This window comes from Stegodyphus dumicola, chromosome 8 (genome assembly GCF_044657685.1).
Source record: "Stegodyphus dumicola isolate Sdum_Otavi_A_Nest chromosome 8, ASM4465768v1".
NCBI lineage: Eukaryota > Metazoa > Arthropoda > Arachnida > Araneae > Eresidae > Stegodyphus > Stegodyphus dumicola.
This window is the reverse complement of record NC_140775.1, coordinates 152,183,864-152,204,788: the sequence shown is the minus strand read 5'-3', so window position 1 is coordinate 152,204,788 and position 20,925 is coordinate 152,183,864. Positions and strand designations below refer to the sequence as shown.

At 32.2% G+C, this 20,925-nt stretch overlaps 1 protein-coding gene across 5 annotated transcripts in view; it reads right to left on the bottom strand.

Moving 5' to 3' along the window:
* The window catches only part of LOC118182034 (ras-related protein Rab-22A-like), a 29,872-nt gene that overhangs the window by 7,498 nt on the left and 1,449 nt on the right, over nucleotides 1-20,925 (bottom strand). For 2 of the 5 annotated variants that reach the window (XM_035351303.2, XM_085822591.1), the window contains exons 4-7: nucleotides 18,694-18,765; nucleotides 10,946-11,069; nucleotides 8,077-8,169; nucleotides 1,839-2,197 (exon numbers count right to left, since the gene is read on the bottom strand). In XM_035351303.2, the coding sequence (XP_035207194.2) occupies nucleotides 2,100-2,197; nucleotides 8,077-8,169; nucleotides 10,946-11,069; nucleotides 18,694-18,765 (387 nt within the window). In that variant the 3' untranslated portion in view covers nucleotides 1,839-2,099. Of the gene's footprint in view, nucleotides 1-1,838; nucleotides 2,198-8,076; nucleotides 8,170-10,945; nucleotides 11,070-18,693; nucleotides 18,766-20,925 lie in introns of those variants that run through there. The other 3 variants (XM_085822592.1, XM_085822593.1, XM_085822590.1) reach the window with 2 other exon arrangements.

The following is a 20,925-nucleotide window of genomic DNA, read 5'->3' as shown; positions in this document are numbered from 1 at the left end:
TTGCAAAAAGCCGTTTCAACTTTAAATTTGAAAAAAATCTAATCCTCTAAAAATCAAAAGCGTGACACCACATCCACACGCAGTGTATGTACAAAGTTTGAGTTCTATATCTTATCGGGAAGCTGTTTAAAAATCCATTACCATCTTTTAACCATAGCGACAAGCACCAAGAATGAACTAAATAACAGCTTATAAAATAATAATAATAATTAAAAAGCATATATTTTTCAGGAACCATTACGAAAATTCAGGTACCAGTTGCGAAAGTACAGATAACAAAATTAACAACAGTAAACCGTGTTAAAAATGTGTAAACAGTATTAGAAATCTGCCAATTCGGAGACGTGATTGTTCACAGAGGCTTTAAGTGTAAAGGGGAAGGAAGACGGTGGTCTTCTAAATGGGTCCTAAAGACGAAACTCTTTCATGTCTCCTTTTTCTCCCCTTGCTAACAGCAGCTGTGTGAAGGAGCGCTGCATGTGAACTGGCCTATAAGGGAACTTATGTGGGATGCATTTAAGGAGAATACCTTCAATTCCGGTTTCATTTCTCATTTTTTTTCAAAAAAATAGAGCAGTAGATTTAGAGTTATGACTAGGAGCTTTATCCTTAAATGTAACTTAACACAATGAAGACTGTTTGGATACAGAGATGGAATTTCTTCTTTAAAAATAGGTGTTAAAACATATTTCTGATAGTAATCCAAATTAATTTTGAGACATTTTTCCACTTTCCTTACTTTATAAGAAAATCCAGTAATAACCACAAAACCTTCAGAAAAGCTTTCCGTGTTTTCTCTGAACCAACATATTAAGACTTTTTCTCTTCTTTCTCGGTAGTAAATCGATCTTTTTCTACTGCAGTCAGATAAGTATATCCAAGCCTCATCAATTGTAACTATATTAATTTCTATTTTTCACCTGCCAATAATTTTCATACACCAATCTGCACACAATCTTAAGCTGAGAAACATGTTTCGGCATCAGGTGATGACCACCATGTTTTTTTTTTTTTTTTTTTTTTGTTTTGATAGCTTTAAATCAGATTTTATAATTTTGTTAAAAGTTCCTACAGAGATATTTAAAGAATTTTTAATAGCTCTCTGGGGGCTGGATTTTCCTTTAAAACATGAGATGAGACTTTAGATTTAATAACAGTTGTAGGTACCTTTGTTTGAGTATGCATTTTTTTGCCTTATTCCCAGTCAGATGTAACTTCAATGTTTCCTTCCTTTCATACTAATTATGTGACTTATTTTACGCATAGAAATATCAAAACCATGCTTTTCACATCTTTTTTTTTAAATAACTGAATAAAAGTATTTCTCTTCAGACAGCGCAAAAATATAGCCTTCGATCGATTGTTTATTTTTCAGTGATATTTTAAAGAAAATAAAGTTTTTAATGCTGTAGATGATAATTAAACCTTATTCCAATTTGATGCCAGTCACATTTGTATTTTATAATTAATATTTAACTTCATGGAGAAAATCAAAATCGTTACAAAAAGGTGTGAACACATTGTGTACTTTATATACAAGCGTTTATCCTTTTGTAATTAAATAAAATAATTCTTGCACCTTTTGCTAATACTGAATTTTCTAAATTATATTTTGAATTTTACATGAGACAAAAATTGAAATATTCTTGAACACTTTCCTATACTCAAAGTTCTAACAAATGTAAGAATAATTAATAGATTACTTCTAATAACTTTAGTCATTGACAACAATTTAAAATTTATCTAGGAAGTATTTAATGTAAAAGATTTATAAAGCATCACTTTTTTTCCGAAAAATAAAAAATGTCTGTAGAAAGTATAAAATAATAAAAACAAAGAACAAGAAAATAAAATATATTGCATTAATAAATTACAGTAAAATTATAACAAAATTGTAAAATTTCCAGTATAAATTACAAAGAGTATTTTAAATATAACAAACTACTCTACAGTAAATTACAAACATCAACATTTCACATTGTAATATAAATTACATTCAATAAATTAATCATGGAAATAAAAGCATAAAATGCCTTCATACAAAAATCAGAAATGAGTTTAGAATACTGTTCAAATGAGTTGAGAAATGAACAAAAAAATTATATCGATGAACAACATTTTTTCTTTTTCCCAGAATCAGTAAGACGAATTTCATGGTTTGGTTGTTCTGCTGGCAATTTTCTTGGCAGTCTAAGAGCTAGAGAGAACACACTCAAAACATTTACTTCTCATATCAGACCATGAGAAAGAACATGAAAAATTTAATTAAAAAATTACAGGCAATTGCAAATGCTATTTATTAAGAATAAATTTCATAGCAATGAAAAAAAAAATCAAATCTTTCGAAACTAACAAAAGATAATTTTAATGCTTGGCTATTTGGAAAAATCGTATGCAATGAAGTACCAAATTCTAATAAAAGAAGCTTATACTCTGAAAATTCAAAAAGTTTTATTAAAAACTGAACAAATAAAAGGTTATTTATTTTCTCTATAATTTTTTTTTAAGTTTGTAAATTACAATTTCTTAGAACCTCTTTTTTAAACATAGCTCGTTACAGAAACTGACAAAAAGTGTTATATTAATCAGACATTATAATACCTCATTTATCAAATTATTATTCTCATTTTCAACTATATTTAGTATGGATCCATATTTTTTTTTAATACCAGTAACCACATATATACTAGCATCCTAAGAACATTGTTCTGCATGTTGCATGACTCAAGTTTGCCCATTTAATAACTTTATGAAACACAATTGTGTTTAACACCATATTTAAAGAACATGCCTAAGCTGATTATACAAGTTTATTCAATAAAATTCTACTTTTAATTAGAAAAAAGAGGAGACCTCTAGAGAATAAAAAAAGGGTAAATTTAGGATATATATGATGAATTAATTAATATTTAGGCTGTAATTATTTTCTTACAAATAAAGTACAATGCAAAATTACTTCTTTTCATTGTTTTCAGTACATTTTCAAATATAAGAAATAGGAATTCATGATTGACAATTTGGCCAGTGAGCTATTTCAAACTGGCCACAGTCTGTGCTTCTACATACATTTAATGAAATCATTGTATAATTCTGCACAAATCTTGTCTGTAAAAAACTAGTATAGAGAAAATTAATCGTTCAAAAGCCATGAAAAAATGCTAAAAAGAAAACAAAGTCCATCGGAATTCGCCACATCAAAGCAGAGGACAATAAATCTAATTCTCCCCCCCAGGAGAAACAGTAACTTAACACACCAAAGAAAACAAATGCTGTTATCTGTTTATATGCAAAAACAGTATAATGGATAATTCTGCAGAAAGCTTTAAAACTGTGCCTTTTTACAATTTCTTGAAAAAAGTAAATGCTGATGAAATAGCAACAAGCTAATTTGGGTAGACATCCGATGAATTAAATATGATAATCTTTTTTTTCTTTTCTTTTCATCTTTAAATATAGTTGCAGTAAATGAAATGATAACTTCCTTAGCTACAAAACTACCATTTATTCAATTTAGAAACAGGCAATTTTCTAAAGATATAACATAACCTTTTAAATGAGTATAAAAATCAGATGTAACAACTCATTCAATTTAAAAGCAGATTGTCCACTGATGTTTAGTTTTTTAAACAGACTATTAAAATATTTAATAAAAAAAACTTATGAAAAGATGTGCAAAATGTTAAAATAACGAAAATAGGAAAGACGTGATATGTTTAAAAATATACAGTCGAATCTGATTAATTGGACCAGCCGCCTTTTTCAGACCAAATCCTAAAGAACCGAAACAAATCCTATGTACATAAGACTAATATTATTCGCTTATTTGGACCAAAATTACGTTTAATCAGACCAAAAAACGTGAGAGCAAATAAGAAACAGAAGCCACAAGTCGGCCGCAAACAGCAGATGTACAGGTGGTCTGCAACATATGGGAGGATCTCTAGTTGCAGCTCCCCAGGAAAATGCTTTATCAATTCCAGGAATTCCTTAAAATGCATGACAAAAGCAAAACCGGTGGGAGGTGAACATGCGCACCATTTTCTTTGACCAGCGCCTCCGAGTTTCGAGGAAATGAACAATAGAGTGTCCGGCTGCACCTGAAAGGAATTCCCACCTGTTAATCATGATTAAAGTTTACACAAGAAAGCTATCATTTCATCACCTTTTTGGGATGATTTTAGCGCCAAAGCTTTGAATGGTGAGCATTTTATCTCTCTCTTGACCTCAACATCTTGAACCCAAAACACCAAGGTTTCTTCAGACTATTTTAGTCAGTGAACTGTGTGCATGTCTTGTCTTTCCTGCCAAAATTCCATGATGGGATTTGACGTGAGCCGAAAATTTGGTTTTCTGGATAAGATCAAGGAACAACCACGAAACACTAGGCTTAAATCCTTAATGAATAGTTTGCCATCGTTGCTGGACGATCTGTGCAAGTAAGAGGCCCAATGTTAAAATGCAAGGCAGAAGAACTTGCTAAAAGGCTGGCCAACAATGACTTTAAAGCTACAGATGGTTGGTTGTCTCGATGAAAATCTAGACATGACATAAAATTGAAGAAAGCACATGGCGAGAAAGAAAATGCTGATAGTGCAAATGCTGAAGAATGGAAGTCAACAAAACTGCCCAAGCTTCTTGAAAATTTTTCAGCAGATGACCTCTACAATGCTGATGAGACTGGGCTGTATTATCGTGCTACACCGGATGGCTCATTAAGTTACAAACATGTTGTTATTTCTGGCTCCAAAAATGCGATGGATCGCGTAACTGTTTTGTGCTCCTCAAACATGTCAAGAATGGACAAGAGGAAGCTGTTGGTTATAGGAAAAAGCACTAAGCCTCACTGCTTTAAAGGACTTAGGATGGAGAGTTTACCAGTTGTGTATCGTGCGAACAGAAATGCCTGGATGACCTCTGAACTTTTTAAAGAATGACTGAAGGATTGGGGCAGAGAGCTACAATGCCAGTTGAGAAAAGTGCTGCTTCTTCTTGACAATTATGCAGCACATCCTCATTTAAATTGCTTGATGAACGTCCAACTGGAATTTCTACTTCCCAGGACCACAGCTTTGGTCCAGCCAATGGACATGGGCATCATAAAAAATTCGAAGACCCTTTATCCTGCAAGGTTGGTTAATTACATCCTTGAAGCAATTGAAGAAAGTTTGCTGACCTCATCGTCAAAAGCCAGCAAAGGTCAACATCTTACATCAGTTACATTTGTGACCGACAGCTGCCAAAAAGTGAGCAGTGAGACAATTCAGAACTGTTTTTCTCACTGTGGCTTTAAGCACTTGGTTTTGGAGATAGATGTGGACATGCTCATTGAAAGTGAAAATGATGATTTACATGTGGAACTTCAACAGGTACAAAATTGCGAAGAATTTTTATCCATTGACAACGAGCTTCAGTGCTATCATGAAAATGAAGATTACAATGCTGCAATCGTTGCTCGAGTTGCAGCAAAACACACGACAGCATCGGAAGACCAAGAAAGTGTTGATGATGATGATGATGCCACTAATAAGTTGGTGCGAGTGACAGCACAGGATGCGAGGAAATGCACTGAAACTTTGTGTCAGTATTTCATGCAGGAGGGAAATGAAGGCAGTCCCATTGCTGCGTTAGATGTTTGTAGCGATTTCATTCCCATGCAATCCATCAAGAGAACGTGTCAGATCACATTGAATAAGTTCTTCAAATGTTGACTGGAACTTCATAAGAAATCGTTTTTATTGTGTTTCACATGTTGAGTATCATAGAGATTGTTTCATAGAATTTGTTTCTAAATTAATTTTCTCAATGAAAAAAACTTCAACTGTATATTTTGTTCGTACATGTATGTTCGCCATACGTGTGTACCGCACCATAAAGTTCAAAATTACATTTTATTACATTATTTACATGTACATTTACTGTTTGCTACATACAGCATGTCAAATCTCACAACATAGGACATGTTCGTGTAATCAGACCAGCCGGTTATTAGGACCAAAACGATCACTTCCCGATGTGGTCCGATTAACCGGAATCGACTGTATTTCCTGCATCTGACTTCTGTATATACACAATAAGCGAAGTAAATATTCATTACAATAAATTAATGTAAGCTATTTAAAAATACATAAATTTGTAATTTTAATTTATGGATAATTTATAAATATTTAACGTTTTTGGATATGAGATACTTTCACGGGTTAGTAAAATTTTAGTTTATAAAAGTGGACATAATCTTTAACCTTTACATTTAATCAGACATAATCTTTAACCTTTTCAGGATGGGATGGCCATTACATTGGACTTAGTATTCTTTGTTTGAAAGGATGAATAAAGGATGGAATGAAGTGTCGAGTTTGAAGTCCTTACAGTCTTAACCACTTATCGCTTTCCAGGGTCTTTGTGTTAGGATCTGGTTTTCCCTATCATTCTCTTTTCATTCTTGCAGCTTCAGAGTTTGATGATAGCCTCGTTTGTAGATCATAGACGGAGCCTTGCACTTCTCTGAAATATTCCCTATCCAAAGGAGATTTCTTGAAGTTATTTTGCTTAATTTTGTAGCGATATGTCAAAACAGAAAAGAGGGTTAACCGAATATGAAATACGTAAGCTTCCTACAAGAGTTTGTGAAATGTTAAATTATTTAACATCATAAAATACAGAATCATAATATTAGGAACTGAAGATAGCAACTAACTATTTTGTAACTTTTTCCCATTCATTCAAAAACTATATATACCACTCAGTTTTCCGCTTCTTATTTAAAAGCTTTTTTGCTACAAAAAATTTACGACACGAAATATATGAACAATAAATTAATGTAAGCTATTTAAAAATACATAAATAGTATAGTGCAAGTCATACTTGAACTAAACACTGCTTATTTATATTCTTGTCAGTTTTCATTTTTAAGCATTATGTTTTTATGCAAATTTTTAACATTTATTTAGACTTAAAATTTTAACTTTTCAGTGATTTAAATTTTAGCATTTCCATATAGTTTATATTTTTAATCATTTATGTAACATCAATTTCTTTTTTATTTTTTAGACATTTCTTAAACTGAAAAAAATAAAAGATACAGCAAAACCACTTTAACATTATCAGAAAATATGACTAAAATTTTTTTCTGTTTACTGCAACATTTGCATGATTTTTTTTGTTTACGATGTCATGAATGTTTCTAAATTTAAGAAAATTAGTTCATGAAATCTATAAAAAATTTCAGATGCATTAAAAAATGAGATAGAGACCAGATAAATAAATAAAAAAAACTAAAAATGAAGTAACAAATCTGGGGGAATTTTTTAACATTGCTTTAAAAAAATATATAATTAATTTTTGCTACTATTTTATAAAGGCACTTAATTTGGTAAGATAAATTAAAATAATTTTAAAATCTCAGATTCTTTCTTTTTAAAAAAGAAACGTATATTCTACAATATGGAGAAATAGAATACCATTTTCTATGATGGAAATAAACACCATCTTCTACGTACCACTGAATAACCTGATTCGAAATCAACTGCACCTTTAAATTTTCCCTCCATAAGAAAAACAGTCTAGCAGTTCATACAATAATCCCTATATTTCTCTTCCTTTTTGTAAAGGAAACAAACCTCTTTCAAGATGAATCTAACTACCTAAAAGGGCCATTGTTGCAAACAGCAAGAGATTCATTGAAAGCATAAGGTATGGAAACTCCCATCTTTTTACAGATCTTACAGGAATCAAATGATCTCAAAAGGTTAATGAGTCTGAAACTCAAGTATTATTTATAAAATACTGGATGGCTGAATTTAAACATGAAAAATGGACATGAGAGAATATTTTTTTTACAGGAATTTTTTTAAGAAAAGAATAGTGTATAAAAGATCAAAAAGTGAAATTCTTTTCCTCCTCCTTTTAAGAGAAAAATAGTTATCTGCTCATATTATTATATTCATTGATTAAAAAAATTAGATTTGTCATAACTTTAAAACATAAAACTGGTGAGATAAAGTAGCACTACGTAAAAATAAACAAGTCTAACTTCAGTTTAAAAACTTATTAATGCTGAACTGTAAAAAGTCAACATACCAATTTCTCTGAAAAGTTCATGGATATTCACAGCAGTCAAAGCACTTGTTTCAACAAATGCAGCATTCACAGAATTTGCATATTCTTTGGCTTCTAGAATACAGAACAGAATAAAAATATTTTAAATTTAAAAGCATGTTTTAGGGTTTGAATAACAGTAAATAGAACAAATTTGGTGTTAAAGGTAAACAAAAAAAAAAAAAAAAGGCAAAATCCAAAAGTATGCTTTAATAAATAAAAATTTATGCCTAATATGTAAAGGGACAAAAACATTAAAATTAATATTGTGATGCAACTCAAAATGCGAAATTCATATTTGTATGTGAAATGATTGAGGGCCATAAGATGCCTTCTTACATGATATGACATATTTGTACAACTTAAAAAGAATATACAAATAATGCTAGGTCACAGTCAGACAGTATGAAACTGATTATTCTGTACTGATATGGATAATATATGATGTTAGAAACATCTTTTTTTAATTACAATAATGATGCAAATGTTTATATGAATTAAAAGTTGTGCATATGACAAAATCACATGAATTAGATGCATTATAAATTACACCAGTTACAGATAGTAATAAAAATTATATCAGAAGAATCTAATTAAGAAATACATATTTTTTTTAAAAACATGCTATTAGTAATGCAACACAATGTTTGGGTTTATTTTAATTATGGCAAAGCATTTGAAGACTAACTGTCAATGGGGAGGGATGTCTTTGCAAAGAATTTTTTAAGGTAAAAAGGCTCGTATACACGTTACAAGGTAAAACTGCAAAAACACCCGTGGAAATGCAATGTTTTAATTTGGAAGCTAAAGATCATATATCAATTCCAACACCACTGAAAAGGGGCAATTCACCAGGTTGTTTGCATGACAAATTAAAGACCTTATGCCTCAAGGAATAGAAACACTTGCTAGGACTAATATATGATAGCGTATCTGATAGTATAACTTGATTTATTGGTGATTAAAGTGAGAAAACCAAGCTACAAGCATTTATATTATAAAAATATTTTAAAATTGTATTATACTAATTATAAGATTATTATAATATACAACAGTCAGTTACTCTCACTGCATCTATTTAACTTGCTGAAATACTCAGTATTGCTGGGCTTTACACAAAATAAAGATGCTTCATTTCAGGGAAGGTAATTTTTTTTTTAAATCTCTGGTAGACAGTAATTTTCTTCTTATTTAGGTTTAAGGCAAACTGTGCAAATATTTACCAAGCTCTAATAAATCTGTAGAATAGCGTAGATCTAACACAACACCATGTAATGGCTCTAGTTAAAAAGCTGGTACTTGCTTTGTTATTGGTTATGTATTTTTTCAGAAAATTGGGATCCACTTTGGCTGATTTCTTCACTATTTTCGAATTATTCACAAAAACCTGATAGCAAGAGCAAGCACACTTTAATTCTGTTTTAAAGATTCTACACTAGAAGTTCCCATTTTTCTGGCCAACCACCCTTTTCAAAAGAAAACAAAATTTCAATGCCCCCTTCTATAGCAGTTAATTTTACCAAATATTAATTTTTTTTTGCATATTATCTATATTTATTTTATTTGGTTATCTGTCTGTTAAGAATCAAAATGTAGAAGTTAATTAGTACAAACATCAAATGCAGTAAAAAAAGTTTTAATAAACACAAAATAAAAATAAAAGTAAATTAATGAGATGGTTTAGGGGAGTGGAATTTTAACAATTCTACTTTACAATTAATCCTATTGATCACTCAAAATCTTTTACATTAATTTAACTTAAATTTACTAGCAATGAGTAAGAGGGAAGCTTTGTGGAAGGCTACTTACTATGATTGCTTGAAGTGGTCATAAAATAGTGCAGTCAAAAATGAGTTCTATCCTGTTTAAAAGGCAAAACAATCTCAGGGACTGATAGTAGGCATTCACAACCTCTTAAAATCAGGCAAAAGATTTTATCACACCTTTACTAACTTACTTTATACTTATCTCAAATAACATAATACAAGAATACCATTTGCTCACTTCTGAAATTTTTAATTCCAGTTTTTCTTCAAGCCATTATTATGAAAAGAAACTTAAAGATAATGCTGATAAAATAAATTAAGACTTGTGCAGAAAGAAGATGTATATGGTGTCTTGGGGTAAAAGTCACTAAATATTTGAAATACATTATAGAGCTGAAGTTAAACAAAAAAATTCTTATGCAAACAGGAAATGTGCCATTTATCAGTTAGGGAACATTGAAGATCAATATTAAGATAATGCAGACAAGCATTGAGTATCTTGCAATGAATATTAAGATCTGTTTATGAATTCCAGCAGCATATTGAAGGTACAGTCCAATGTATTGCCAACAGTCCACATTAGGTAAGCAGCTAATCTTCGTGTATATTTATCATTGATGTTTTATGCATTATAATCCATTTTCCAGTCTATGTTCACGGAACAGATTTTGTTTATTTTCAGCCACACTTATACACAGCCCACATTAGATACTTTTATTTTAAAACATGTTATATATTAAGTTACCCTACACATTTATTTGTCATTGATGGTCATTGGCATCTCGTAACTCATAAAATATGAAAGTATGCATTTCTCACTATATATTCACAGAAAAATTTTCTTATCTTCAACCACAGAATACATAACCACTAATGCATGTTTTTAAAGTTACATTTTCCTCCCCCAGCTGGTTGGCAACAGCTTGAAAGACTGCTGCATATGAAAACAGTTTAAGACATTAAAATTTAAAAAAAAAATCTATTTTATGATATTTTGTGTTTATTGATTTTTAAATTAATTTGATCGTCATTTTAGCAACTGTTTTTCAGACACTTTTAAAATGCATGCACATTATTATAGTTACCTTTGTATGTTACTTCTCGTCTGCCTTCTAGATCAGATTTATTCCCAGCTATAGCCATTATAACATTTGAAGAACCATGCAACTGCAGCTCCCTAATCCAGCCTTTTACTGATGTAAATGTATTCTGAAAAACAAATTTTAATTAATAAAATGAAAAAATCTGACATTTACGTATAGATATAAAAAATGATACACTTTCATCTACAGCATAAATATTTCAATAGCCAAAGTTTAATTTTACAGATAGACTAATTATCCAAATACTAATAAACCAGACTAAATTAACCAGAATGTAGCTAAAAACAAATTTTTTATGAGTACCCTCATTATAAGTAGTCAGTTTCAGTATGACACACAAAATTATTAGTAGTGAATTTGTTTTAACCAATTACTAAATAAAAAGTACAATATAATTTTAATCAATGTATTAAATAGAAATAAAGTAATTTTGAAATTTTAATCTTGTTATAGAAAGGGTGTTATCATCACAATATTAAATGTTAGAAGAAAGATGTTAAACTGCATGTTCCTAATAAACAAATATTGTTGTTGTCTCATATATGGAAAAGATGCTAAATGGAGCCAAAAGTCTGTAGGACAAGCCCTGCCAGATCTAGAGCACGAGGATTACAAAGGATATCTTGTGGTGGTGAGCCAAGTTGGTAAAGTGCAGCAATGATAAGCCTGGCAGTTGAAGATATGCTTTGGGAATAAACTATTTTTAGATAGAAATATATATACTGCATTGAGTTGATGCAATTACCTAAAATTAAAAATGATGAGAATCTTTCTTAACTGATAGCTAGAAAAGATAATAACTATATTTACTCTTTATACCATATAGTGCTAATTAGAAAAATAACTACATTTCACATTTTCATTTCTTTATTTTCTAGTAGCTACTTATAATGATTCTACTTATAATAATGCTAATTGCGGCTTTGCATCTATGAATAGGAACTCAGGGCTCAGAGCACAATGAAAAACATGTAAAGTAAAAGAATTTTGGTACAGTAGGTGGTTGAACCTCCTTAAAAGATGTAGAATTTCAATCTCCACCAAGCATTAGCCTGCCTTTTGCCATGTTAGTCACACTTTGATCTTTCTCCAACTTCTCAATGATTCAATCTTGAGTACAATAATACAGATGTTTTTAACAAGATTGTTGGATAATACACTATTCAATAGCAATTGTGGTGATGGCGATAAGGAGCGCGCCTTGCGCCCTCCGATAAGTGTGGCAACCCTAGAGGAGAAGTTTCTTACGAGTAGCGAGCAGAGCGAGACAGGCAGGCTGTCGGGCAGTGTGCGCGAAGTTCCTAAATAAAGCTTAATTTTTATTGTGCACTATGTCTCGTTAATATTTATATCAATGCAGTAGGAACATAATCTGTGATATGGAATTCGAGGATCGGTGGTAAAAACATAACAGGAAATTTCCATAATGGTAACCTGGACTGTGTTAAATCGTATGAACAGTTCTCAAGCACTTTCGGTTTTGACTACAAGCCATCACTCAAGATCTCCAAACCAGAAGTAATGGATTACATTGGTTTTCATCCTCCGAATCACAGATGAGTAGTAATTATAGATCATTTTATAATTCTGTTTTCTACTTATCATTTAATTTCATTTCTTTAGTTAAATTTTTGCTTTTATTTTGGCTTAAAAACCTTGCACAATGTCTGATGTTCATGCCGTCCAAATTCCGGTTTATAACCGATCAGACCTATCTTTATGGTTTATTATGTGTGAAAGTACTTTTGCTCTTGCCAACCCCAAACCTATCACAGAATCCATTACTAAATATAATTATGTAGTTTCTCATCTTCCTCCAGATATCGCATCACTAGTACGGGATTTACTTATGAAACCAGACCCTATTGATCCATATGCAAAGCTTAAAACTGAGCTAATAAATCGTTCAGGAGAATCTTCTCAGCAAGAAATTCGCCAATTATTATCTGGAGAAGAATTAGGTTCTCGAAAACCTTCCGATTTGCTTAGAAATATGAAACGTCGAGCAGAATCTTTAAATGTTCCTGATAACTTAATGTTAGAATTATTCCTTCAACGTTTGCCTTCGACTGTTCAGTCTATTTTGGCAGCGGTTTCCAATTTAACTGTAGATAAAGCTGCAGAAATTGCCGACAGAATTTTAGAAGTAAATCCAACCCCAGGGACTTGTGCCGTTTCTCGCACAGTCGATCAGTCTCTTGAGGATAAATTATTTAAACAAATAGAAAAATTAAACAAACGTATTGATCGCATTTCTCTTTCTCGTGGTCGCTCACCAAATCGCGGAGATAGCAATAAGGAAAGAAGCAATTCCAAAAGGAGAGATTATTCTGTTTGCTGGTATCATAGACGTTTTGGGAAAAAGTGTAGAGATGACAAATGTACAAAACCTTGTTCATGGCAGGGAAACGAAACCAGCAAAGAATAGAGGCGACTTATTCTTTGCCTCAAGTTTCACGTCGCGTGTTCGTTCGTGACCGTAGAACAAACCTTTCATTCTTGGTCGATACCGGCTCTGACGTGTCCTTACTTCCAGCAAATAATTCTCAAAAACGGAATTTGTCCCAACAAACACTTTTCGCTGCCAATTCTTCTACTATTCATGTTTATGGTCAAAAAACACTTTCTTTGGATTTCAAATTAAGACGACAGTTTACATGGACTTTTCTTATAGCAAATGTTAGTACACCCATTCTTGGAGCAGATTTTCTCCATTTCTTTGAATTGGTGCCTGATCTCAGAAACAAATGTCTCAAAGATTTAAAAACGCATTTTAAAACCGTCAGTTGCGTGAAAAATGCAAGCATTTATTCAGTAAAAACTGTATTTAGTGATACACCATATCACAAAATTTTAAAAGAATTTCCTTCAGTTACTAGATTACCAGATCCTAACCAACCTGTTAAACACAACACCGTTCATTATATCATAACTAAAGGTCCACCTGTGGTTGCAAAACCTCGTCGGTTAGCTCCAGATCGCTTAAAAATAGCAAAACAAGAATTTCAAACTATGATGCAATTGGGGCATTTGAGACCTTCGAGCAGCAATTATGCATCCCCACTTCACATGGTTCCAAAAAAGGGAAGTCTGGAATGGAGACCTGTAGGAGATTATCGAGCATTGAACGCTCAAACAATAAAAGACAAATACCCTATTCCATGTTTAGCCGATTTTACTGCTGCATTGCACGGTACTAAAATTTTTAGTCATGTCGACCTGATTAAGGCATACCATCAAATACCAATTAACCCAGCCGACATCCACAAAACCGCCATATGCACACCATTCGGTTTATTCGAAAGTATCCGTATGCAATTCGGCTTATGCAATGCATCTGCGACTTTTCAACGTTTTATAGATGAAGTCACACGGGATTTAGAAGGCATTTACGTTTTTGTCGATGACTTGCTCATAGCCTCTAAAGATTCTGAGGAACATTGCAGGCATTTGAAAGCTTTATTTTCCAAACTTCAGCAATATGGACTTTGCATAAATGTTTCAAAATGCACCTTTGGTCAAACATCTATTGATTTCTTAGGTTTTCACCTTAGTGAAAACGGAATTGAACCTCTTCCTGACAAAGTCAAATGTATTTTAGATTTTCCTCAACCTACCACTCTCACTCAGCTTCACCGATTTTTAGGCATGTTTAACTTTTACAGATGTTTCATACCTAAAGCAGCACATATTCTTTCTCCTTTAATAAAATTGTTAGAAAGCTATATTAATAAAAAGAAATCTCGTTCTCGTGTTCAGGATTCATCCCCACAATTAAATTGGAACGAGAATGCTGAACAAGCCTTTGTTGCTGCCAAAAATGCCATTGCTCAGGCTACCCTTTTGAGACACCCTATTCCCGGAGCCCAGCTAAGCATCTGGGTAGATGCCTCAGACGTCGCAATCGGCGGCACACTTATGCAGTTGTCTCAACAAACATGGGAACCTATAGCATTTTTCTCTATGAAACTCAGTAAAAGTCAACAGAAATGGTCCGCGTACGATAGGGAATTATTTTCTATTTATTCTGCAATTAAGAAATTCCGACACATGTTAGAGGGCAGAAATTTTATAATTTATACGGATCAAAAACCGTTAATATACGCTTTTAAACAGAACCCTCATAAATGTTCACCTCGACAATTGCGACATTTAGATTTTATTTCTCAGTACTCTACTGATATTAGGCATGTGCAAGGTTCAAAAAACGTCGTTGCTGACGCTCTTTCAAGAATCGAAATTGATTCCATAACAAAATCTCCATTTTTGGATTTTAAAAAATTTTCGGAAGCTCAACGGCATGATCCGGAGGTACAAGACCTTCTCAAAAACAACACATCATCTTTGAAACTGGAATTTAAACCGTGCCAATATTCTGATGGTAATATTCTTTGTGACATATCAACGGACATTCCTCGTCCATTTGTTCCGAATTCCTTTCGCAGACTCATCTTTAATCATCTGCATAATCTGTCACATCCAGGAATTGCAGCTACTACGAAGCTTATTTGTTCTCGTTATGTATGGCCCGATATGAAACGTCATATCAAAAATTGGGTGAAATCCTGTGAATCTTGCCAAAAATCGAAAATTACTAGGCATACTAAAGCACCACTGGGCACATTCTCTCTTCCTGATGCACGTTTTTCAGAAATCCATATGGATATCGTCGGACCGTTACCTCCATCAGAAGGCAATGTGTACCTTTTGACTCTAATAGATAGATTCTCCAGATGGCCTGAAGCCATTCCCATCCCGGATATGAAAACGGAAACCATTTGCAGAGCCATCTTCAACTGTTGGATATCTCGTTTTGGCTGCCCATCGATCATAACAACAGACCAAGGTTCTCAAATGAGATCCGCACTTTTTGCAGAATTCACGCGCATTTTGGGTACGAACAGAATCACAACAACAGCCTATCATCCAATGTCCAACGGCATTGTTGAACGATTTCATCGACATTTAAAATCTTCTCTCAAGGCTCACGAGACCAATAACTGGACTGAAACACTACCAGTTGTTATGCTTGGTATTCGGACAGCCGTAAAGGAAGATCTACAGTCATCTTGTGCTGAACTGGTGTACGGCACAACTCTCAAGCTGCCTAGTGATATGATAACGTCATCTAAGATATCTCCGTATGACACACAATTTATCACGAATCTTAGGCATAGAATGCAACAGTTGAATCCAATAGCAACATCTGCACATAGCCAAGAAAAATGTTACGTAAGTGCTACCTTAAAGTCGTGTACGCATGTATACTTACGTGTCGATCGAGTCAAGCCACCTCTGTGCCAACCATATACAGGTCCGCATAAAGTTCTTTCTAGAACGGACAAAACTTTCACAATTGATATTAACGGTCTGAAATCTACTGTGTCTATAGACCATGTGAAACCAGCCTATTTGCTTTCGGACTCTAATTTGCCTGAACTGAAAACAAATAAAGACTTAAAGACAGTTCAGCAGAATAAATCTGCAAACGAACTCTCTAAGACACAAACTGTCACCAGATCGGGAAGACATGTTCACTTCCCTAAGAAACTTGCTTCTTACATAACAATTTAAAACATTTTTTTTTAAATTCATATCTTAACATATTTCTTGTTATTTCATGTTTATTATATGTGTCAATACCTTGTTATATATTGAATTTCATTTTGATCTATTCTAATTTTGTAATCATGTAAAAATACCCGACAGTACGGATACTCTGAGATAATTTCATAACCTATGTCGTTCCTTTGAATAGCCATTAAAGGAACTGGGGGGAAACTCTGTGGTGATGGCGATAAGGAGCGCGCCTTGCACCCTCCGATAAGTGTGGCAACCCTAGAGGAGAAGTTTCTTACGAGTAGCGAGCAGAGCGAGACAGGCAGGCTGTCGGGCAGTGTGCGCGAAGTTCCTAAATAAAGCTTAATTTTTATTGTGCACTATGTCTCGTTAATATTTATATCAATGCAGTAGGAACATAATCTGTGATATGGAATTCGAGGATCGGTGGTAAAAACATAACAGGAAATTTCCATACAATAAGGCATAATTCATGAAATGTACTATGCAATATCTTCCACTGAAATGCTAACTATACCCTCTCTGCTTTTATAGTCTACCCATATGCAGCATACACTAGGCATGCATGAGCATGTTCTATCACACTGAATCCTCGATGCTCTCTTGATTGGATTTTTGGCCATTCTGTTTACACACTACTGTGCATATCTTTTTTGAAGAATCAGATTATACATCCAATTCCTCTTGAAAATCATAAAATTTGAATGGTGAATTGATTTATAAAGTAAAAATAATGTTTCAGAATAAATTATTCACGAATTACAGTATGTTTAAGATTTATTAACTTATTATTATCAAGAACAAAATAACGAATAAATTTTGCATGTTCAGTATTTTGTTCTTTGAATATTCTTTAACCCATACATTTTTATCAGCTTGAATATCCAACATTTAATTTTGCATACATTCCTTTTTAGCTGCAACAGCTTGAATTTTGAGAAACTTATATATACTTATATATACACTTAAAACAAAACTACCTAAAAACTATGTAAACAAACTAAAAAACTATATAAACTTAAAATACTTCAAACTAAACAATTATATAAATTAAAAACATTTCAAACTACATAATTCAAACTGTATAAAGACCTGAATTTGTTGTATTACAGTACATAGTTTTCACTAAATTAATTTTTTAAAACTTTAATAACTTTTAATAATTTTAAGTATTTTTTTACAACAAAGTTACGTGGAACACTTCAGTGTTTTTATAATATATAAAACAGAGAAAAAAGAAACACTATAATAATTTAGGTAATGAAAAGAGAATTTAAAGCTGATTACCTTTCAAATATTGTTATTCCTTAGTATGCATGGAAGGAAAAATACATTACACCATGATTTCATAAATATTATGAGCTATTATAAATAGTTAGGTTATTAACGTGATTAATCTAAAGTTCAATGTTTCCTTACATACATACTGTTCTCATGAAATATACAATATAAAAAACAATTTGAATACATATTTTTAATTTTTCAAGTATACACATTATGCAGTCGAAGTTTTACCAAGCAATAGAGCTAGAGAAGATACAACATATAATCTAAAAAAATGAAAAACATGCAGAATAATGTTATAAAGCAGTTAAAAATAATAAAAGTTATTCTTAAATAACTAAGGCATTTTTGACTATATGAAAGCATTTTAATTGCCGGGGGGAGAAAAAAAAAGTTTCTGATATCAAAATTATGATTATCTTTTTACAGTTTTGACAATTTTGAAACACTTTACTTGAACTAAATGTATTTGAAATGAAATAAAAAAAATTAAAGATTTTGAAATATGTGATAAGTGTAAACAAAATTTAAATTGTATGTTTCTTGCATTTTTTATTTTGTCATTTCATTACTATTTATATAATTCTTAATGCACCACGGTTTTGATTATGGCTTTTGTCATGTTTTAGATTGGCAAAAATTAGTCACCAAAGAAATATTACTTTATGCAGAGGAAAATGCAGGCGATCAGAAAGTACAAAATTTCTAAACATACATTTAAAATTTGAATTTGTCATTTAAAACCAACTGAAAATATTACACAGAAATATACATTTTAGATTGATAATTATTTTGGAAAGATAATTATGAATAGAAAACAATATTTGTGGCAGAAAGATTTCATAAAATGATAAATGAATTCTTACATGACTTGTAACATCATAAACAATCACTGCTGCTCCAGCATTTCTGTAATACATTGGAGCTAGGGATCTATACTAAAAGAAAACTAAATTTAGAAAAAAAAAAAGAAAAGAAATTCTGTTTTAGCATATGACGTTGACTAAGTAAAATTATGAAACATTTAAAATTATAATAAAGAAAGAAAGATTTTTTTCGCACCTAAAAACACAGATGATAATTAAATGAAAAGGCATTTAAAAACATAGTGTTTCTTAAAAAACATGCTAAAAAATTTAAGGCTAATCTTTGGAATATGATAACAGGTTGTTTGGCGACATTTTGGTAAGGCGATAAAGGTTACTAGCTAGGACTTTAGCAGTGTACGTAGATAAAGTCAAGAGTGTGCGCAATGCCATTTTTGTGCAATTCTGGGATGTTTTTTTTTAAGTGAAAATAGGTCGACGTGTACATGGATACCGTGTATGTGCAATTCTTAAAAACGCGGCAAGCAGTTTGCGATTCTGCACTTTCTCTCAATTTCGCACCTAATCTTCGTCATGATTAAGCACTTTTGTTCCATAAAAGTTCTAGCATAAGCGTAATTCGGCTAGCAGATTGTTGAAAAAAAATGTGAAGTAAAAAAAAACCAAAAAAAAAAAAAAAAAAAAAAAAAAAACATGCCTTTACTTTGTGAAAACAAAATGACGTCCAAACAAAAATGCACAGGTTGCTGTAGCAGGGTTGGTCACCAAATTTTCGCCAAATCGCCAAGTTACCATAATCCAAAGATTAACCAAATTTAAAAATAAGCACTGTATCTTTCAGTTTACTTTATTTTAGCCAATGACAGCATTTGGCAGTTCTACCATTTGGTGATGGGCTTCCCAGCATTGGCTGGATGCGACTATGCTGAGAGGTCAGTGTATTTGAAAGCCTGAAAATCAGCTCTCCCATTTCTTTACCCCACATTTTTTTTTTTTGCTTTTAACCGAGGCATCAGAGATGTGTTTGGTCGATGTTAGGGAGGTTAGTATGTCCAGTTAAGGCAGGGTTGCTCTTCTTAACTAACTCAATAGTCAATTCATTCTTATGGATACCAACATGATTTGGAATCTATAGGTGGATGATTCAACCATCAGTGATAAGTCTGGCTAGAATTTCACATCTGTTGTGTGTCTTAATGCAGTGGGTGCATGTGTCACTTGCAAAAGCAGTAATGGCTGTTTGCAAATCAGTAAGGAACACTACATGCCAAACACTAATTTGGTCGTGCTATTTTCTTATTTTACTATGAACTTGTACACAAAGCACTGTTGTAAAGTTTAAGTGAGCAAGCGCCTGTGACTCAGGAATGAATTAATTAAATTTACATTAATTCCTTTGAGGAAATTATTTTGGTTTACGAACATTTCGGTAGACTAATGGTCTTCAAGAATGAATTAACTTCATGAACTGAGGTTTCACTGTATATCAAATAAAAATTTCCGTTTGAGTTTTTTTTTATCATTTATATGAAGTTTAAAAAATTCAAACATAAAAGAAGTTACTTTCCTCTTCCCACAATTATTGGAAAAAGACTTAGAGTAACTGAATGAGTGAATAAAGTTTACAAGTTTACATGATAATCACAGAAGTTTTATAATTAAAAAAGTTATTAAAGTAGCAATTGCAATTAGTTTTCTACAACTCCGATAGATGCCCTAATTTCACCAAATGTGGCGATATGTGTTCTGCGATGGTTTTTGGCGCAATTGCATGTTGTGCGGCAACCCTGCTGATGTTGAAAAATCTTACGCTGGAGTTCGTTGGTTTGGGTCTTGCTCTGTGTCTGAGAAGATAGGGGAAAAGATAAAATGGTGGAAGTTGTTGAATTGAAGTTCGGCAAAAGGAAATATCATCGTGGCCATCCTGTTGAGAGGCAGTGGGTATTTGGAAGTGTGGATAGAGTGTCTGGGAAATTATTTTTAGTGGCTGAGCATGATAAAAGTAGGGATTTGTGATTATTTGTGAACCATAGTATGAATTTTCTGGATAGTGTGTCTGGCTGTCATATAAATACGATAGTGATTATGTGGCAGCATGTTAAAGGCAGTATGAAATTGGTATTTCTGCTGTTTGAAAAAGCATTAATTCATGGTAAGTGCATTTTATTTTATTCTTGTTCTGATTTTGTAGAATATTATGTTCATTGTTTTTTTAGTATGAATTTCTGTTGTTGTTATTGTTTTTTTGAATTGTTTGAAATTTTAGTTTAT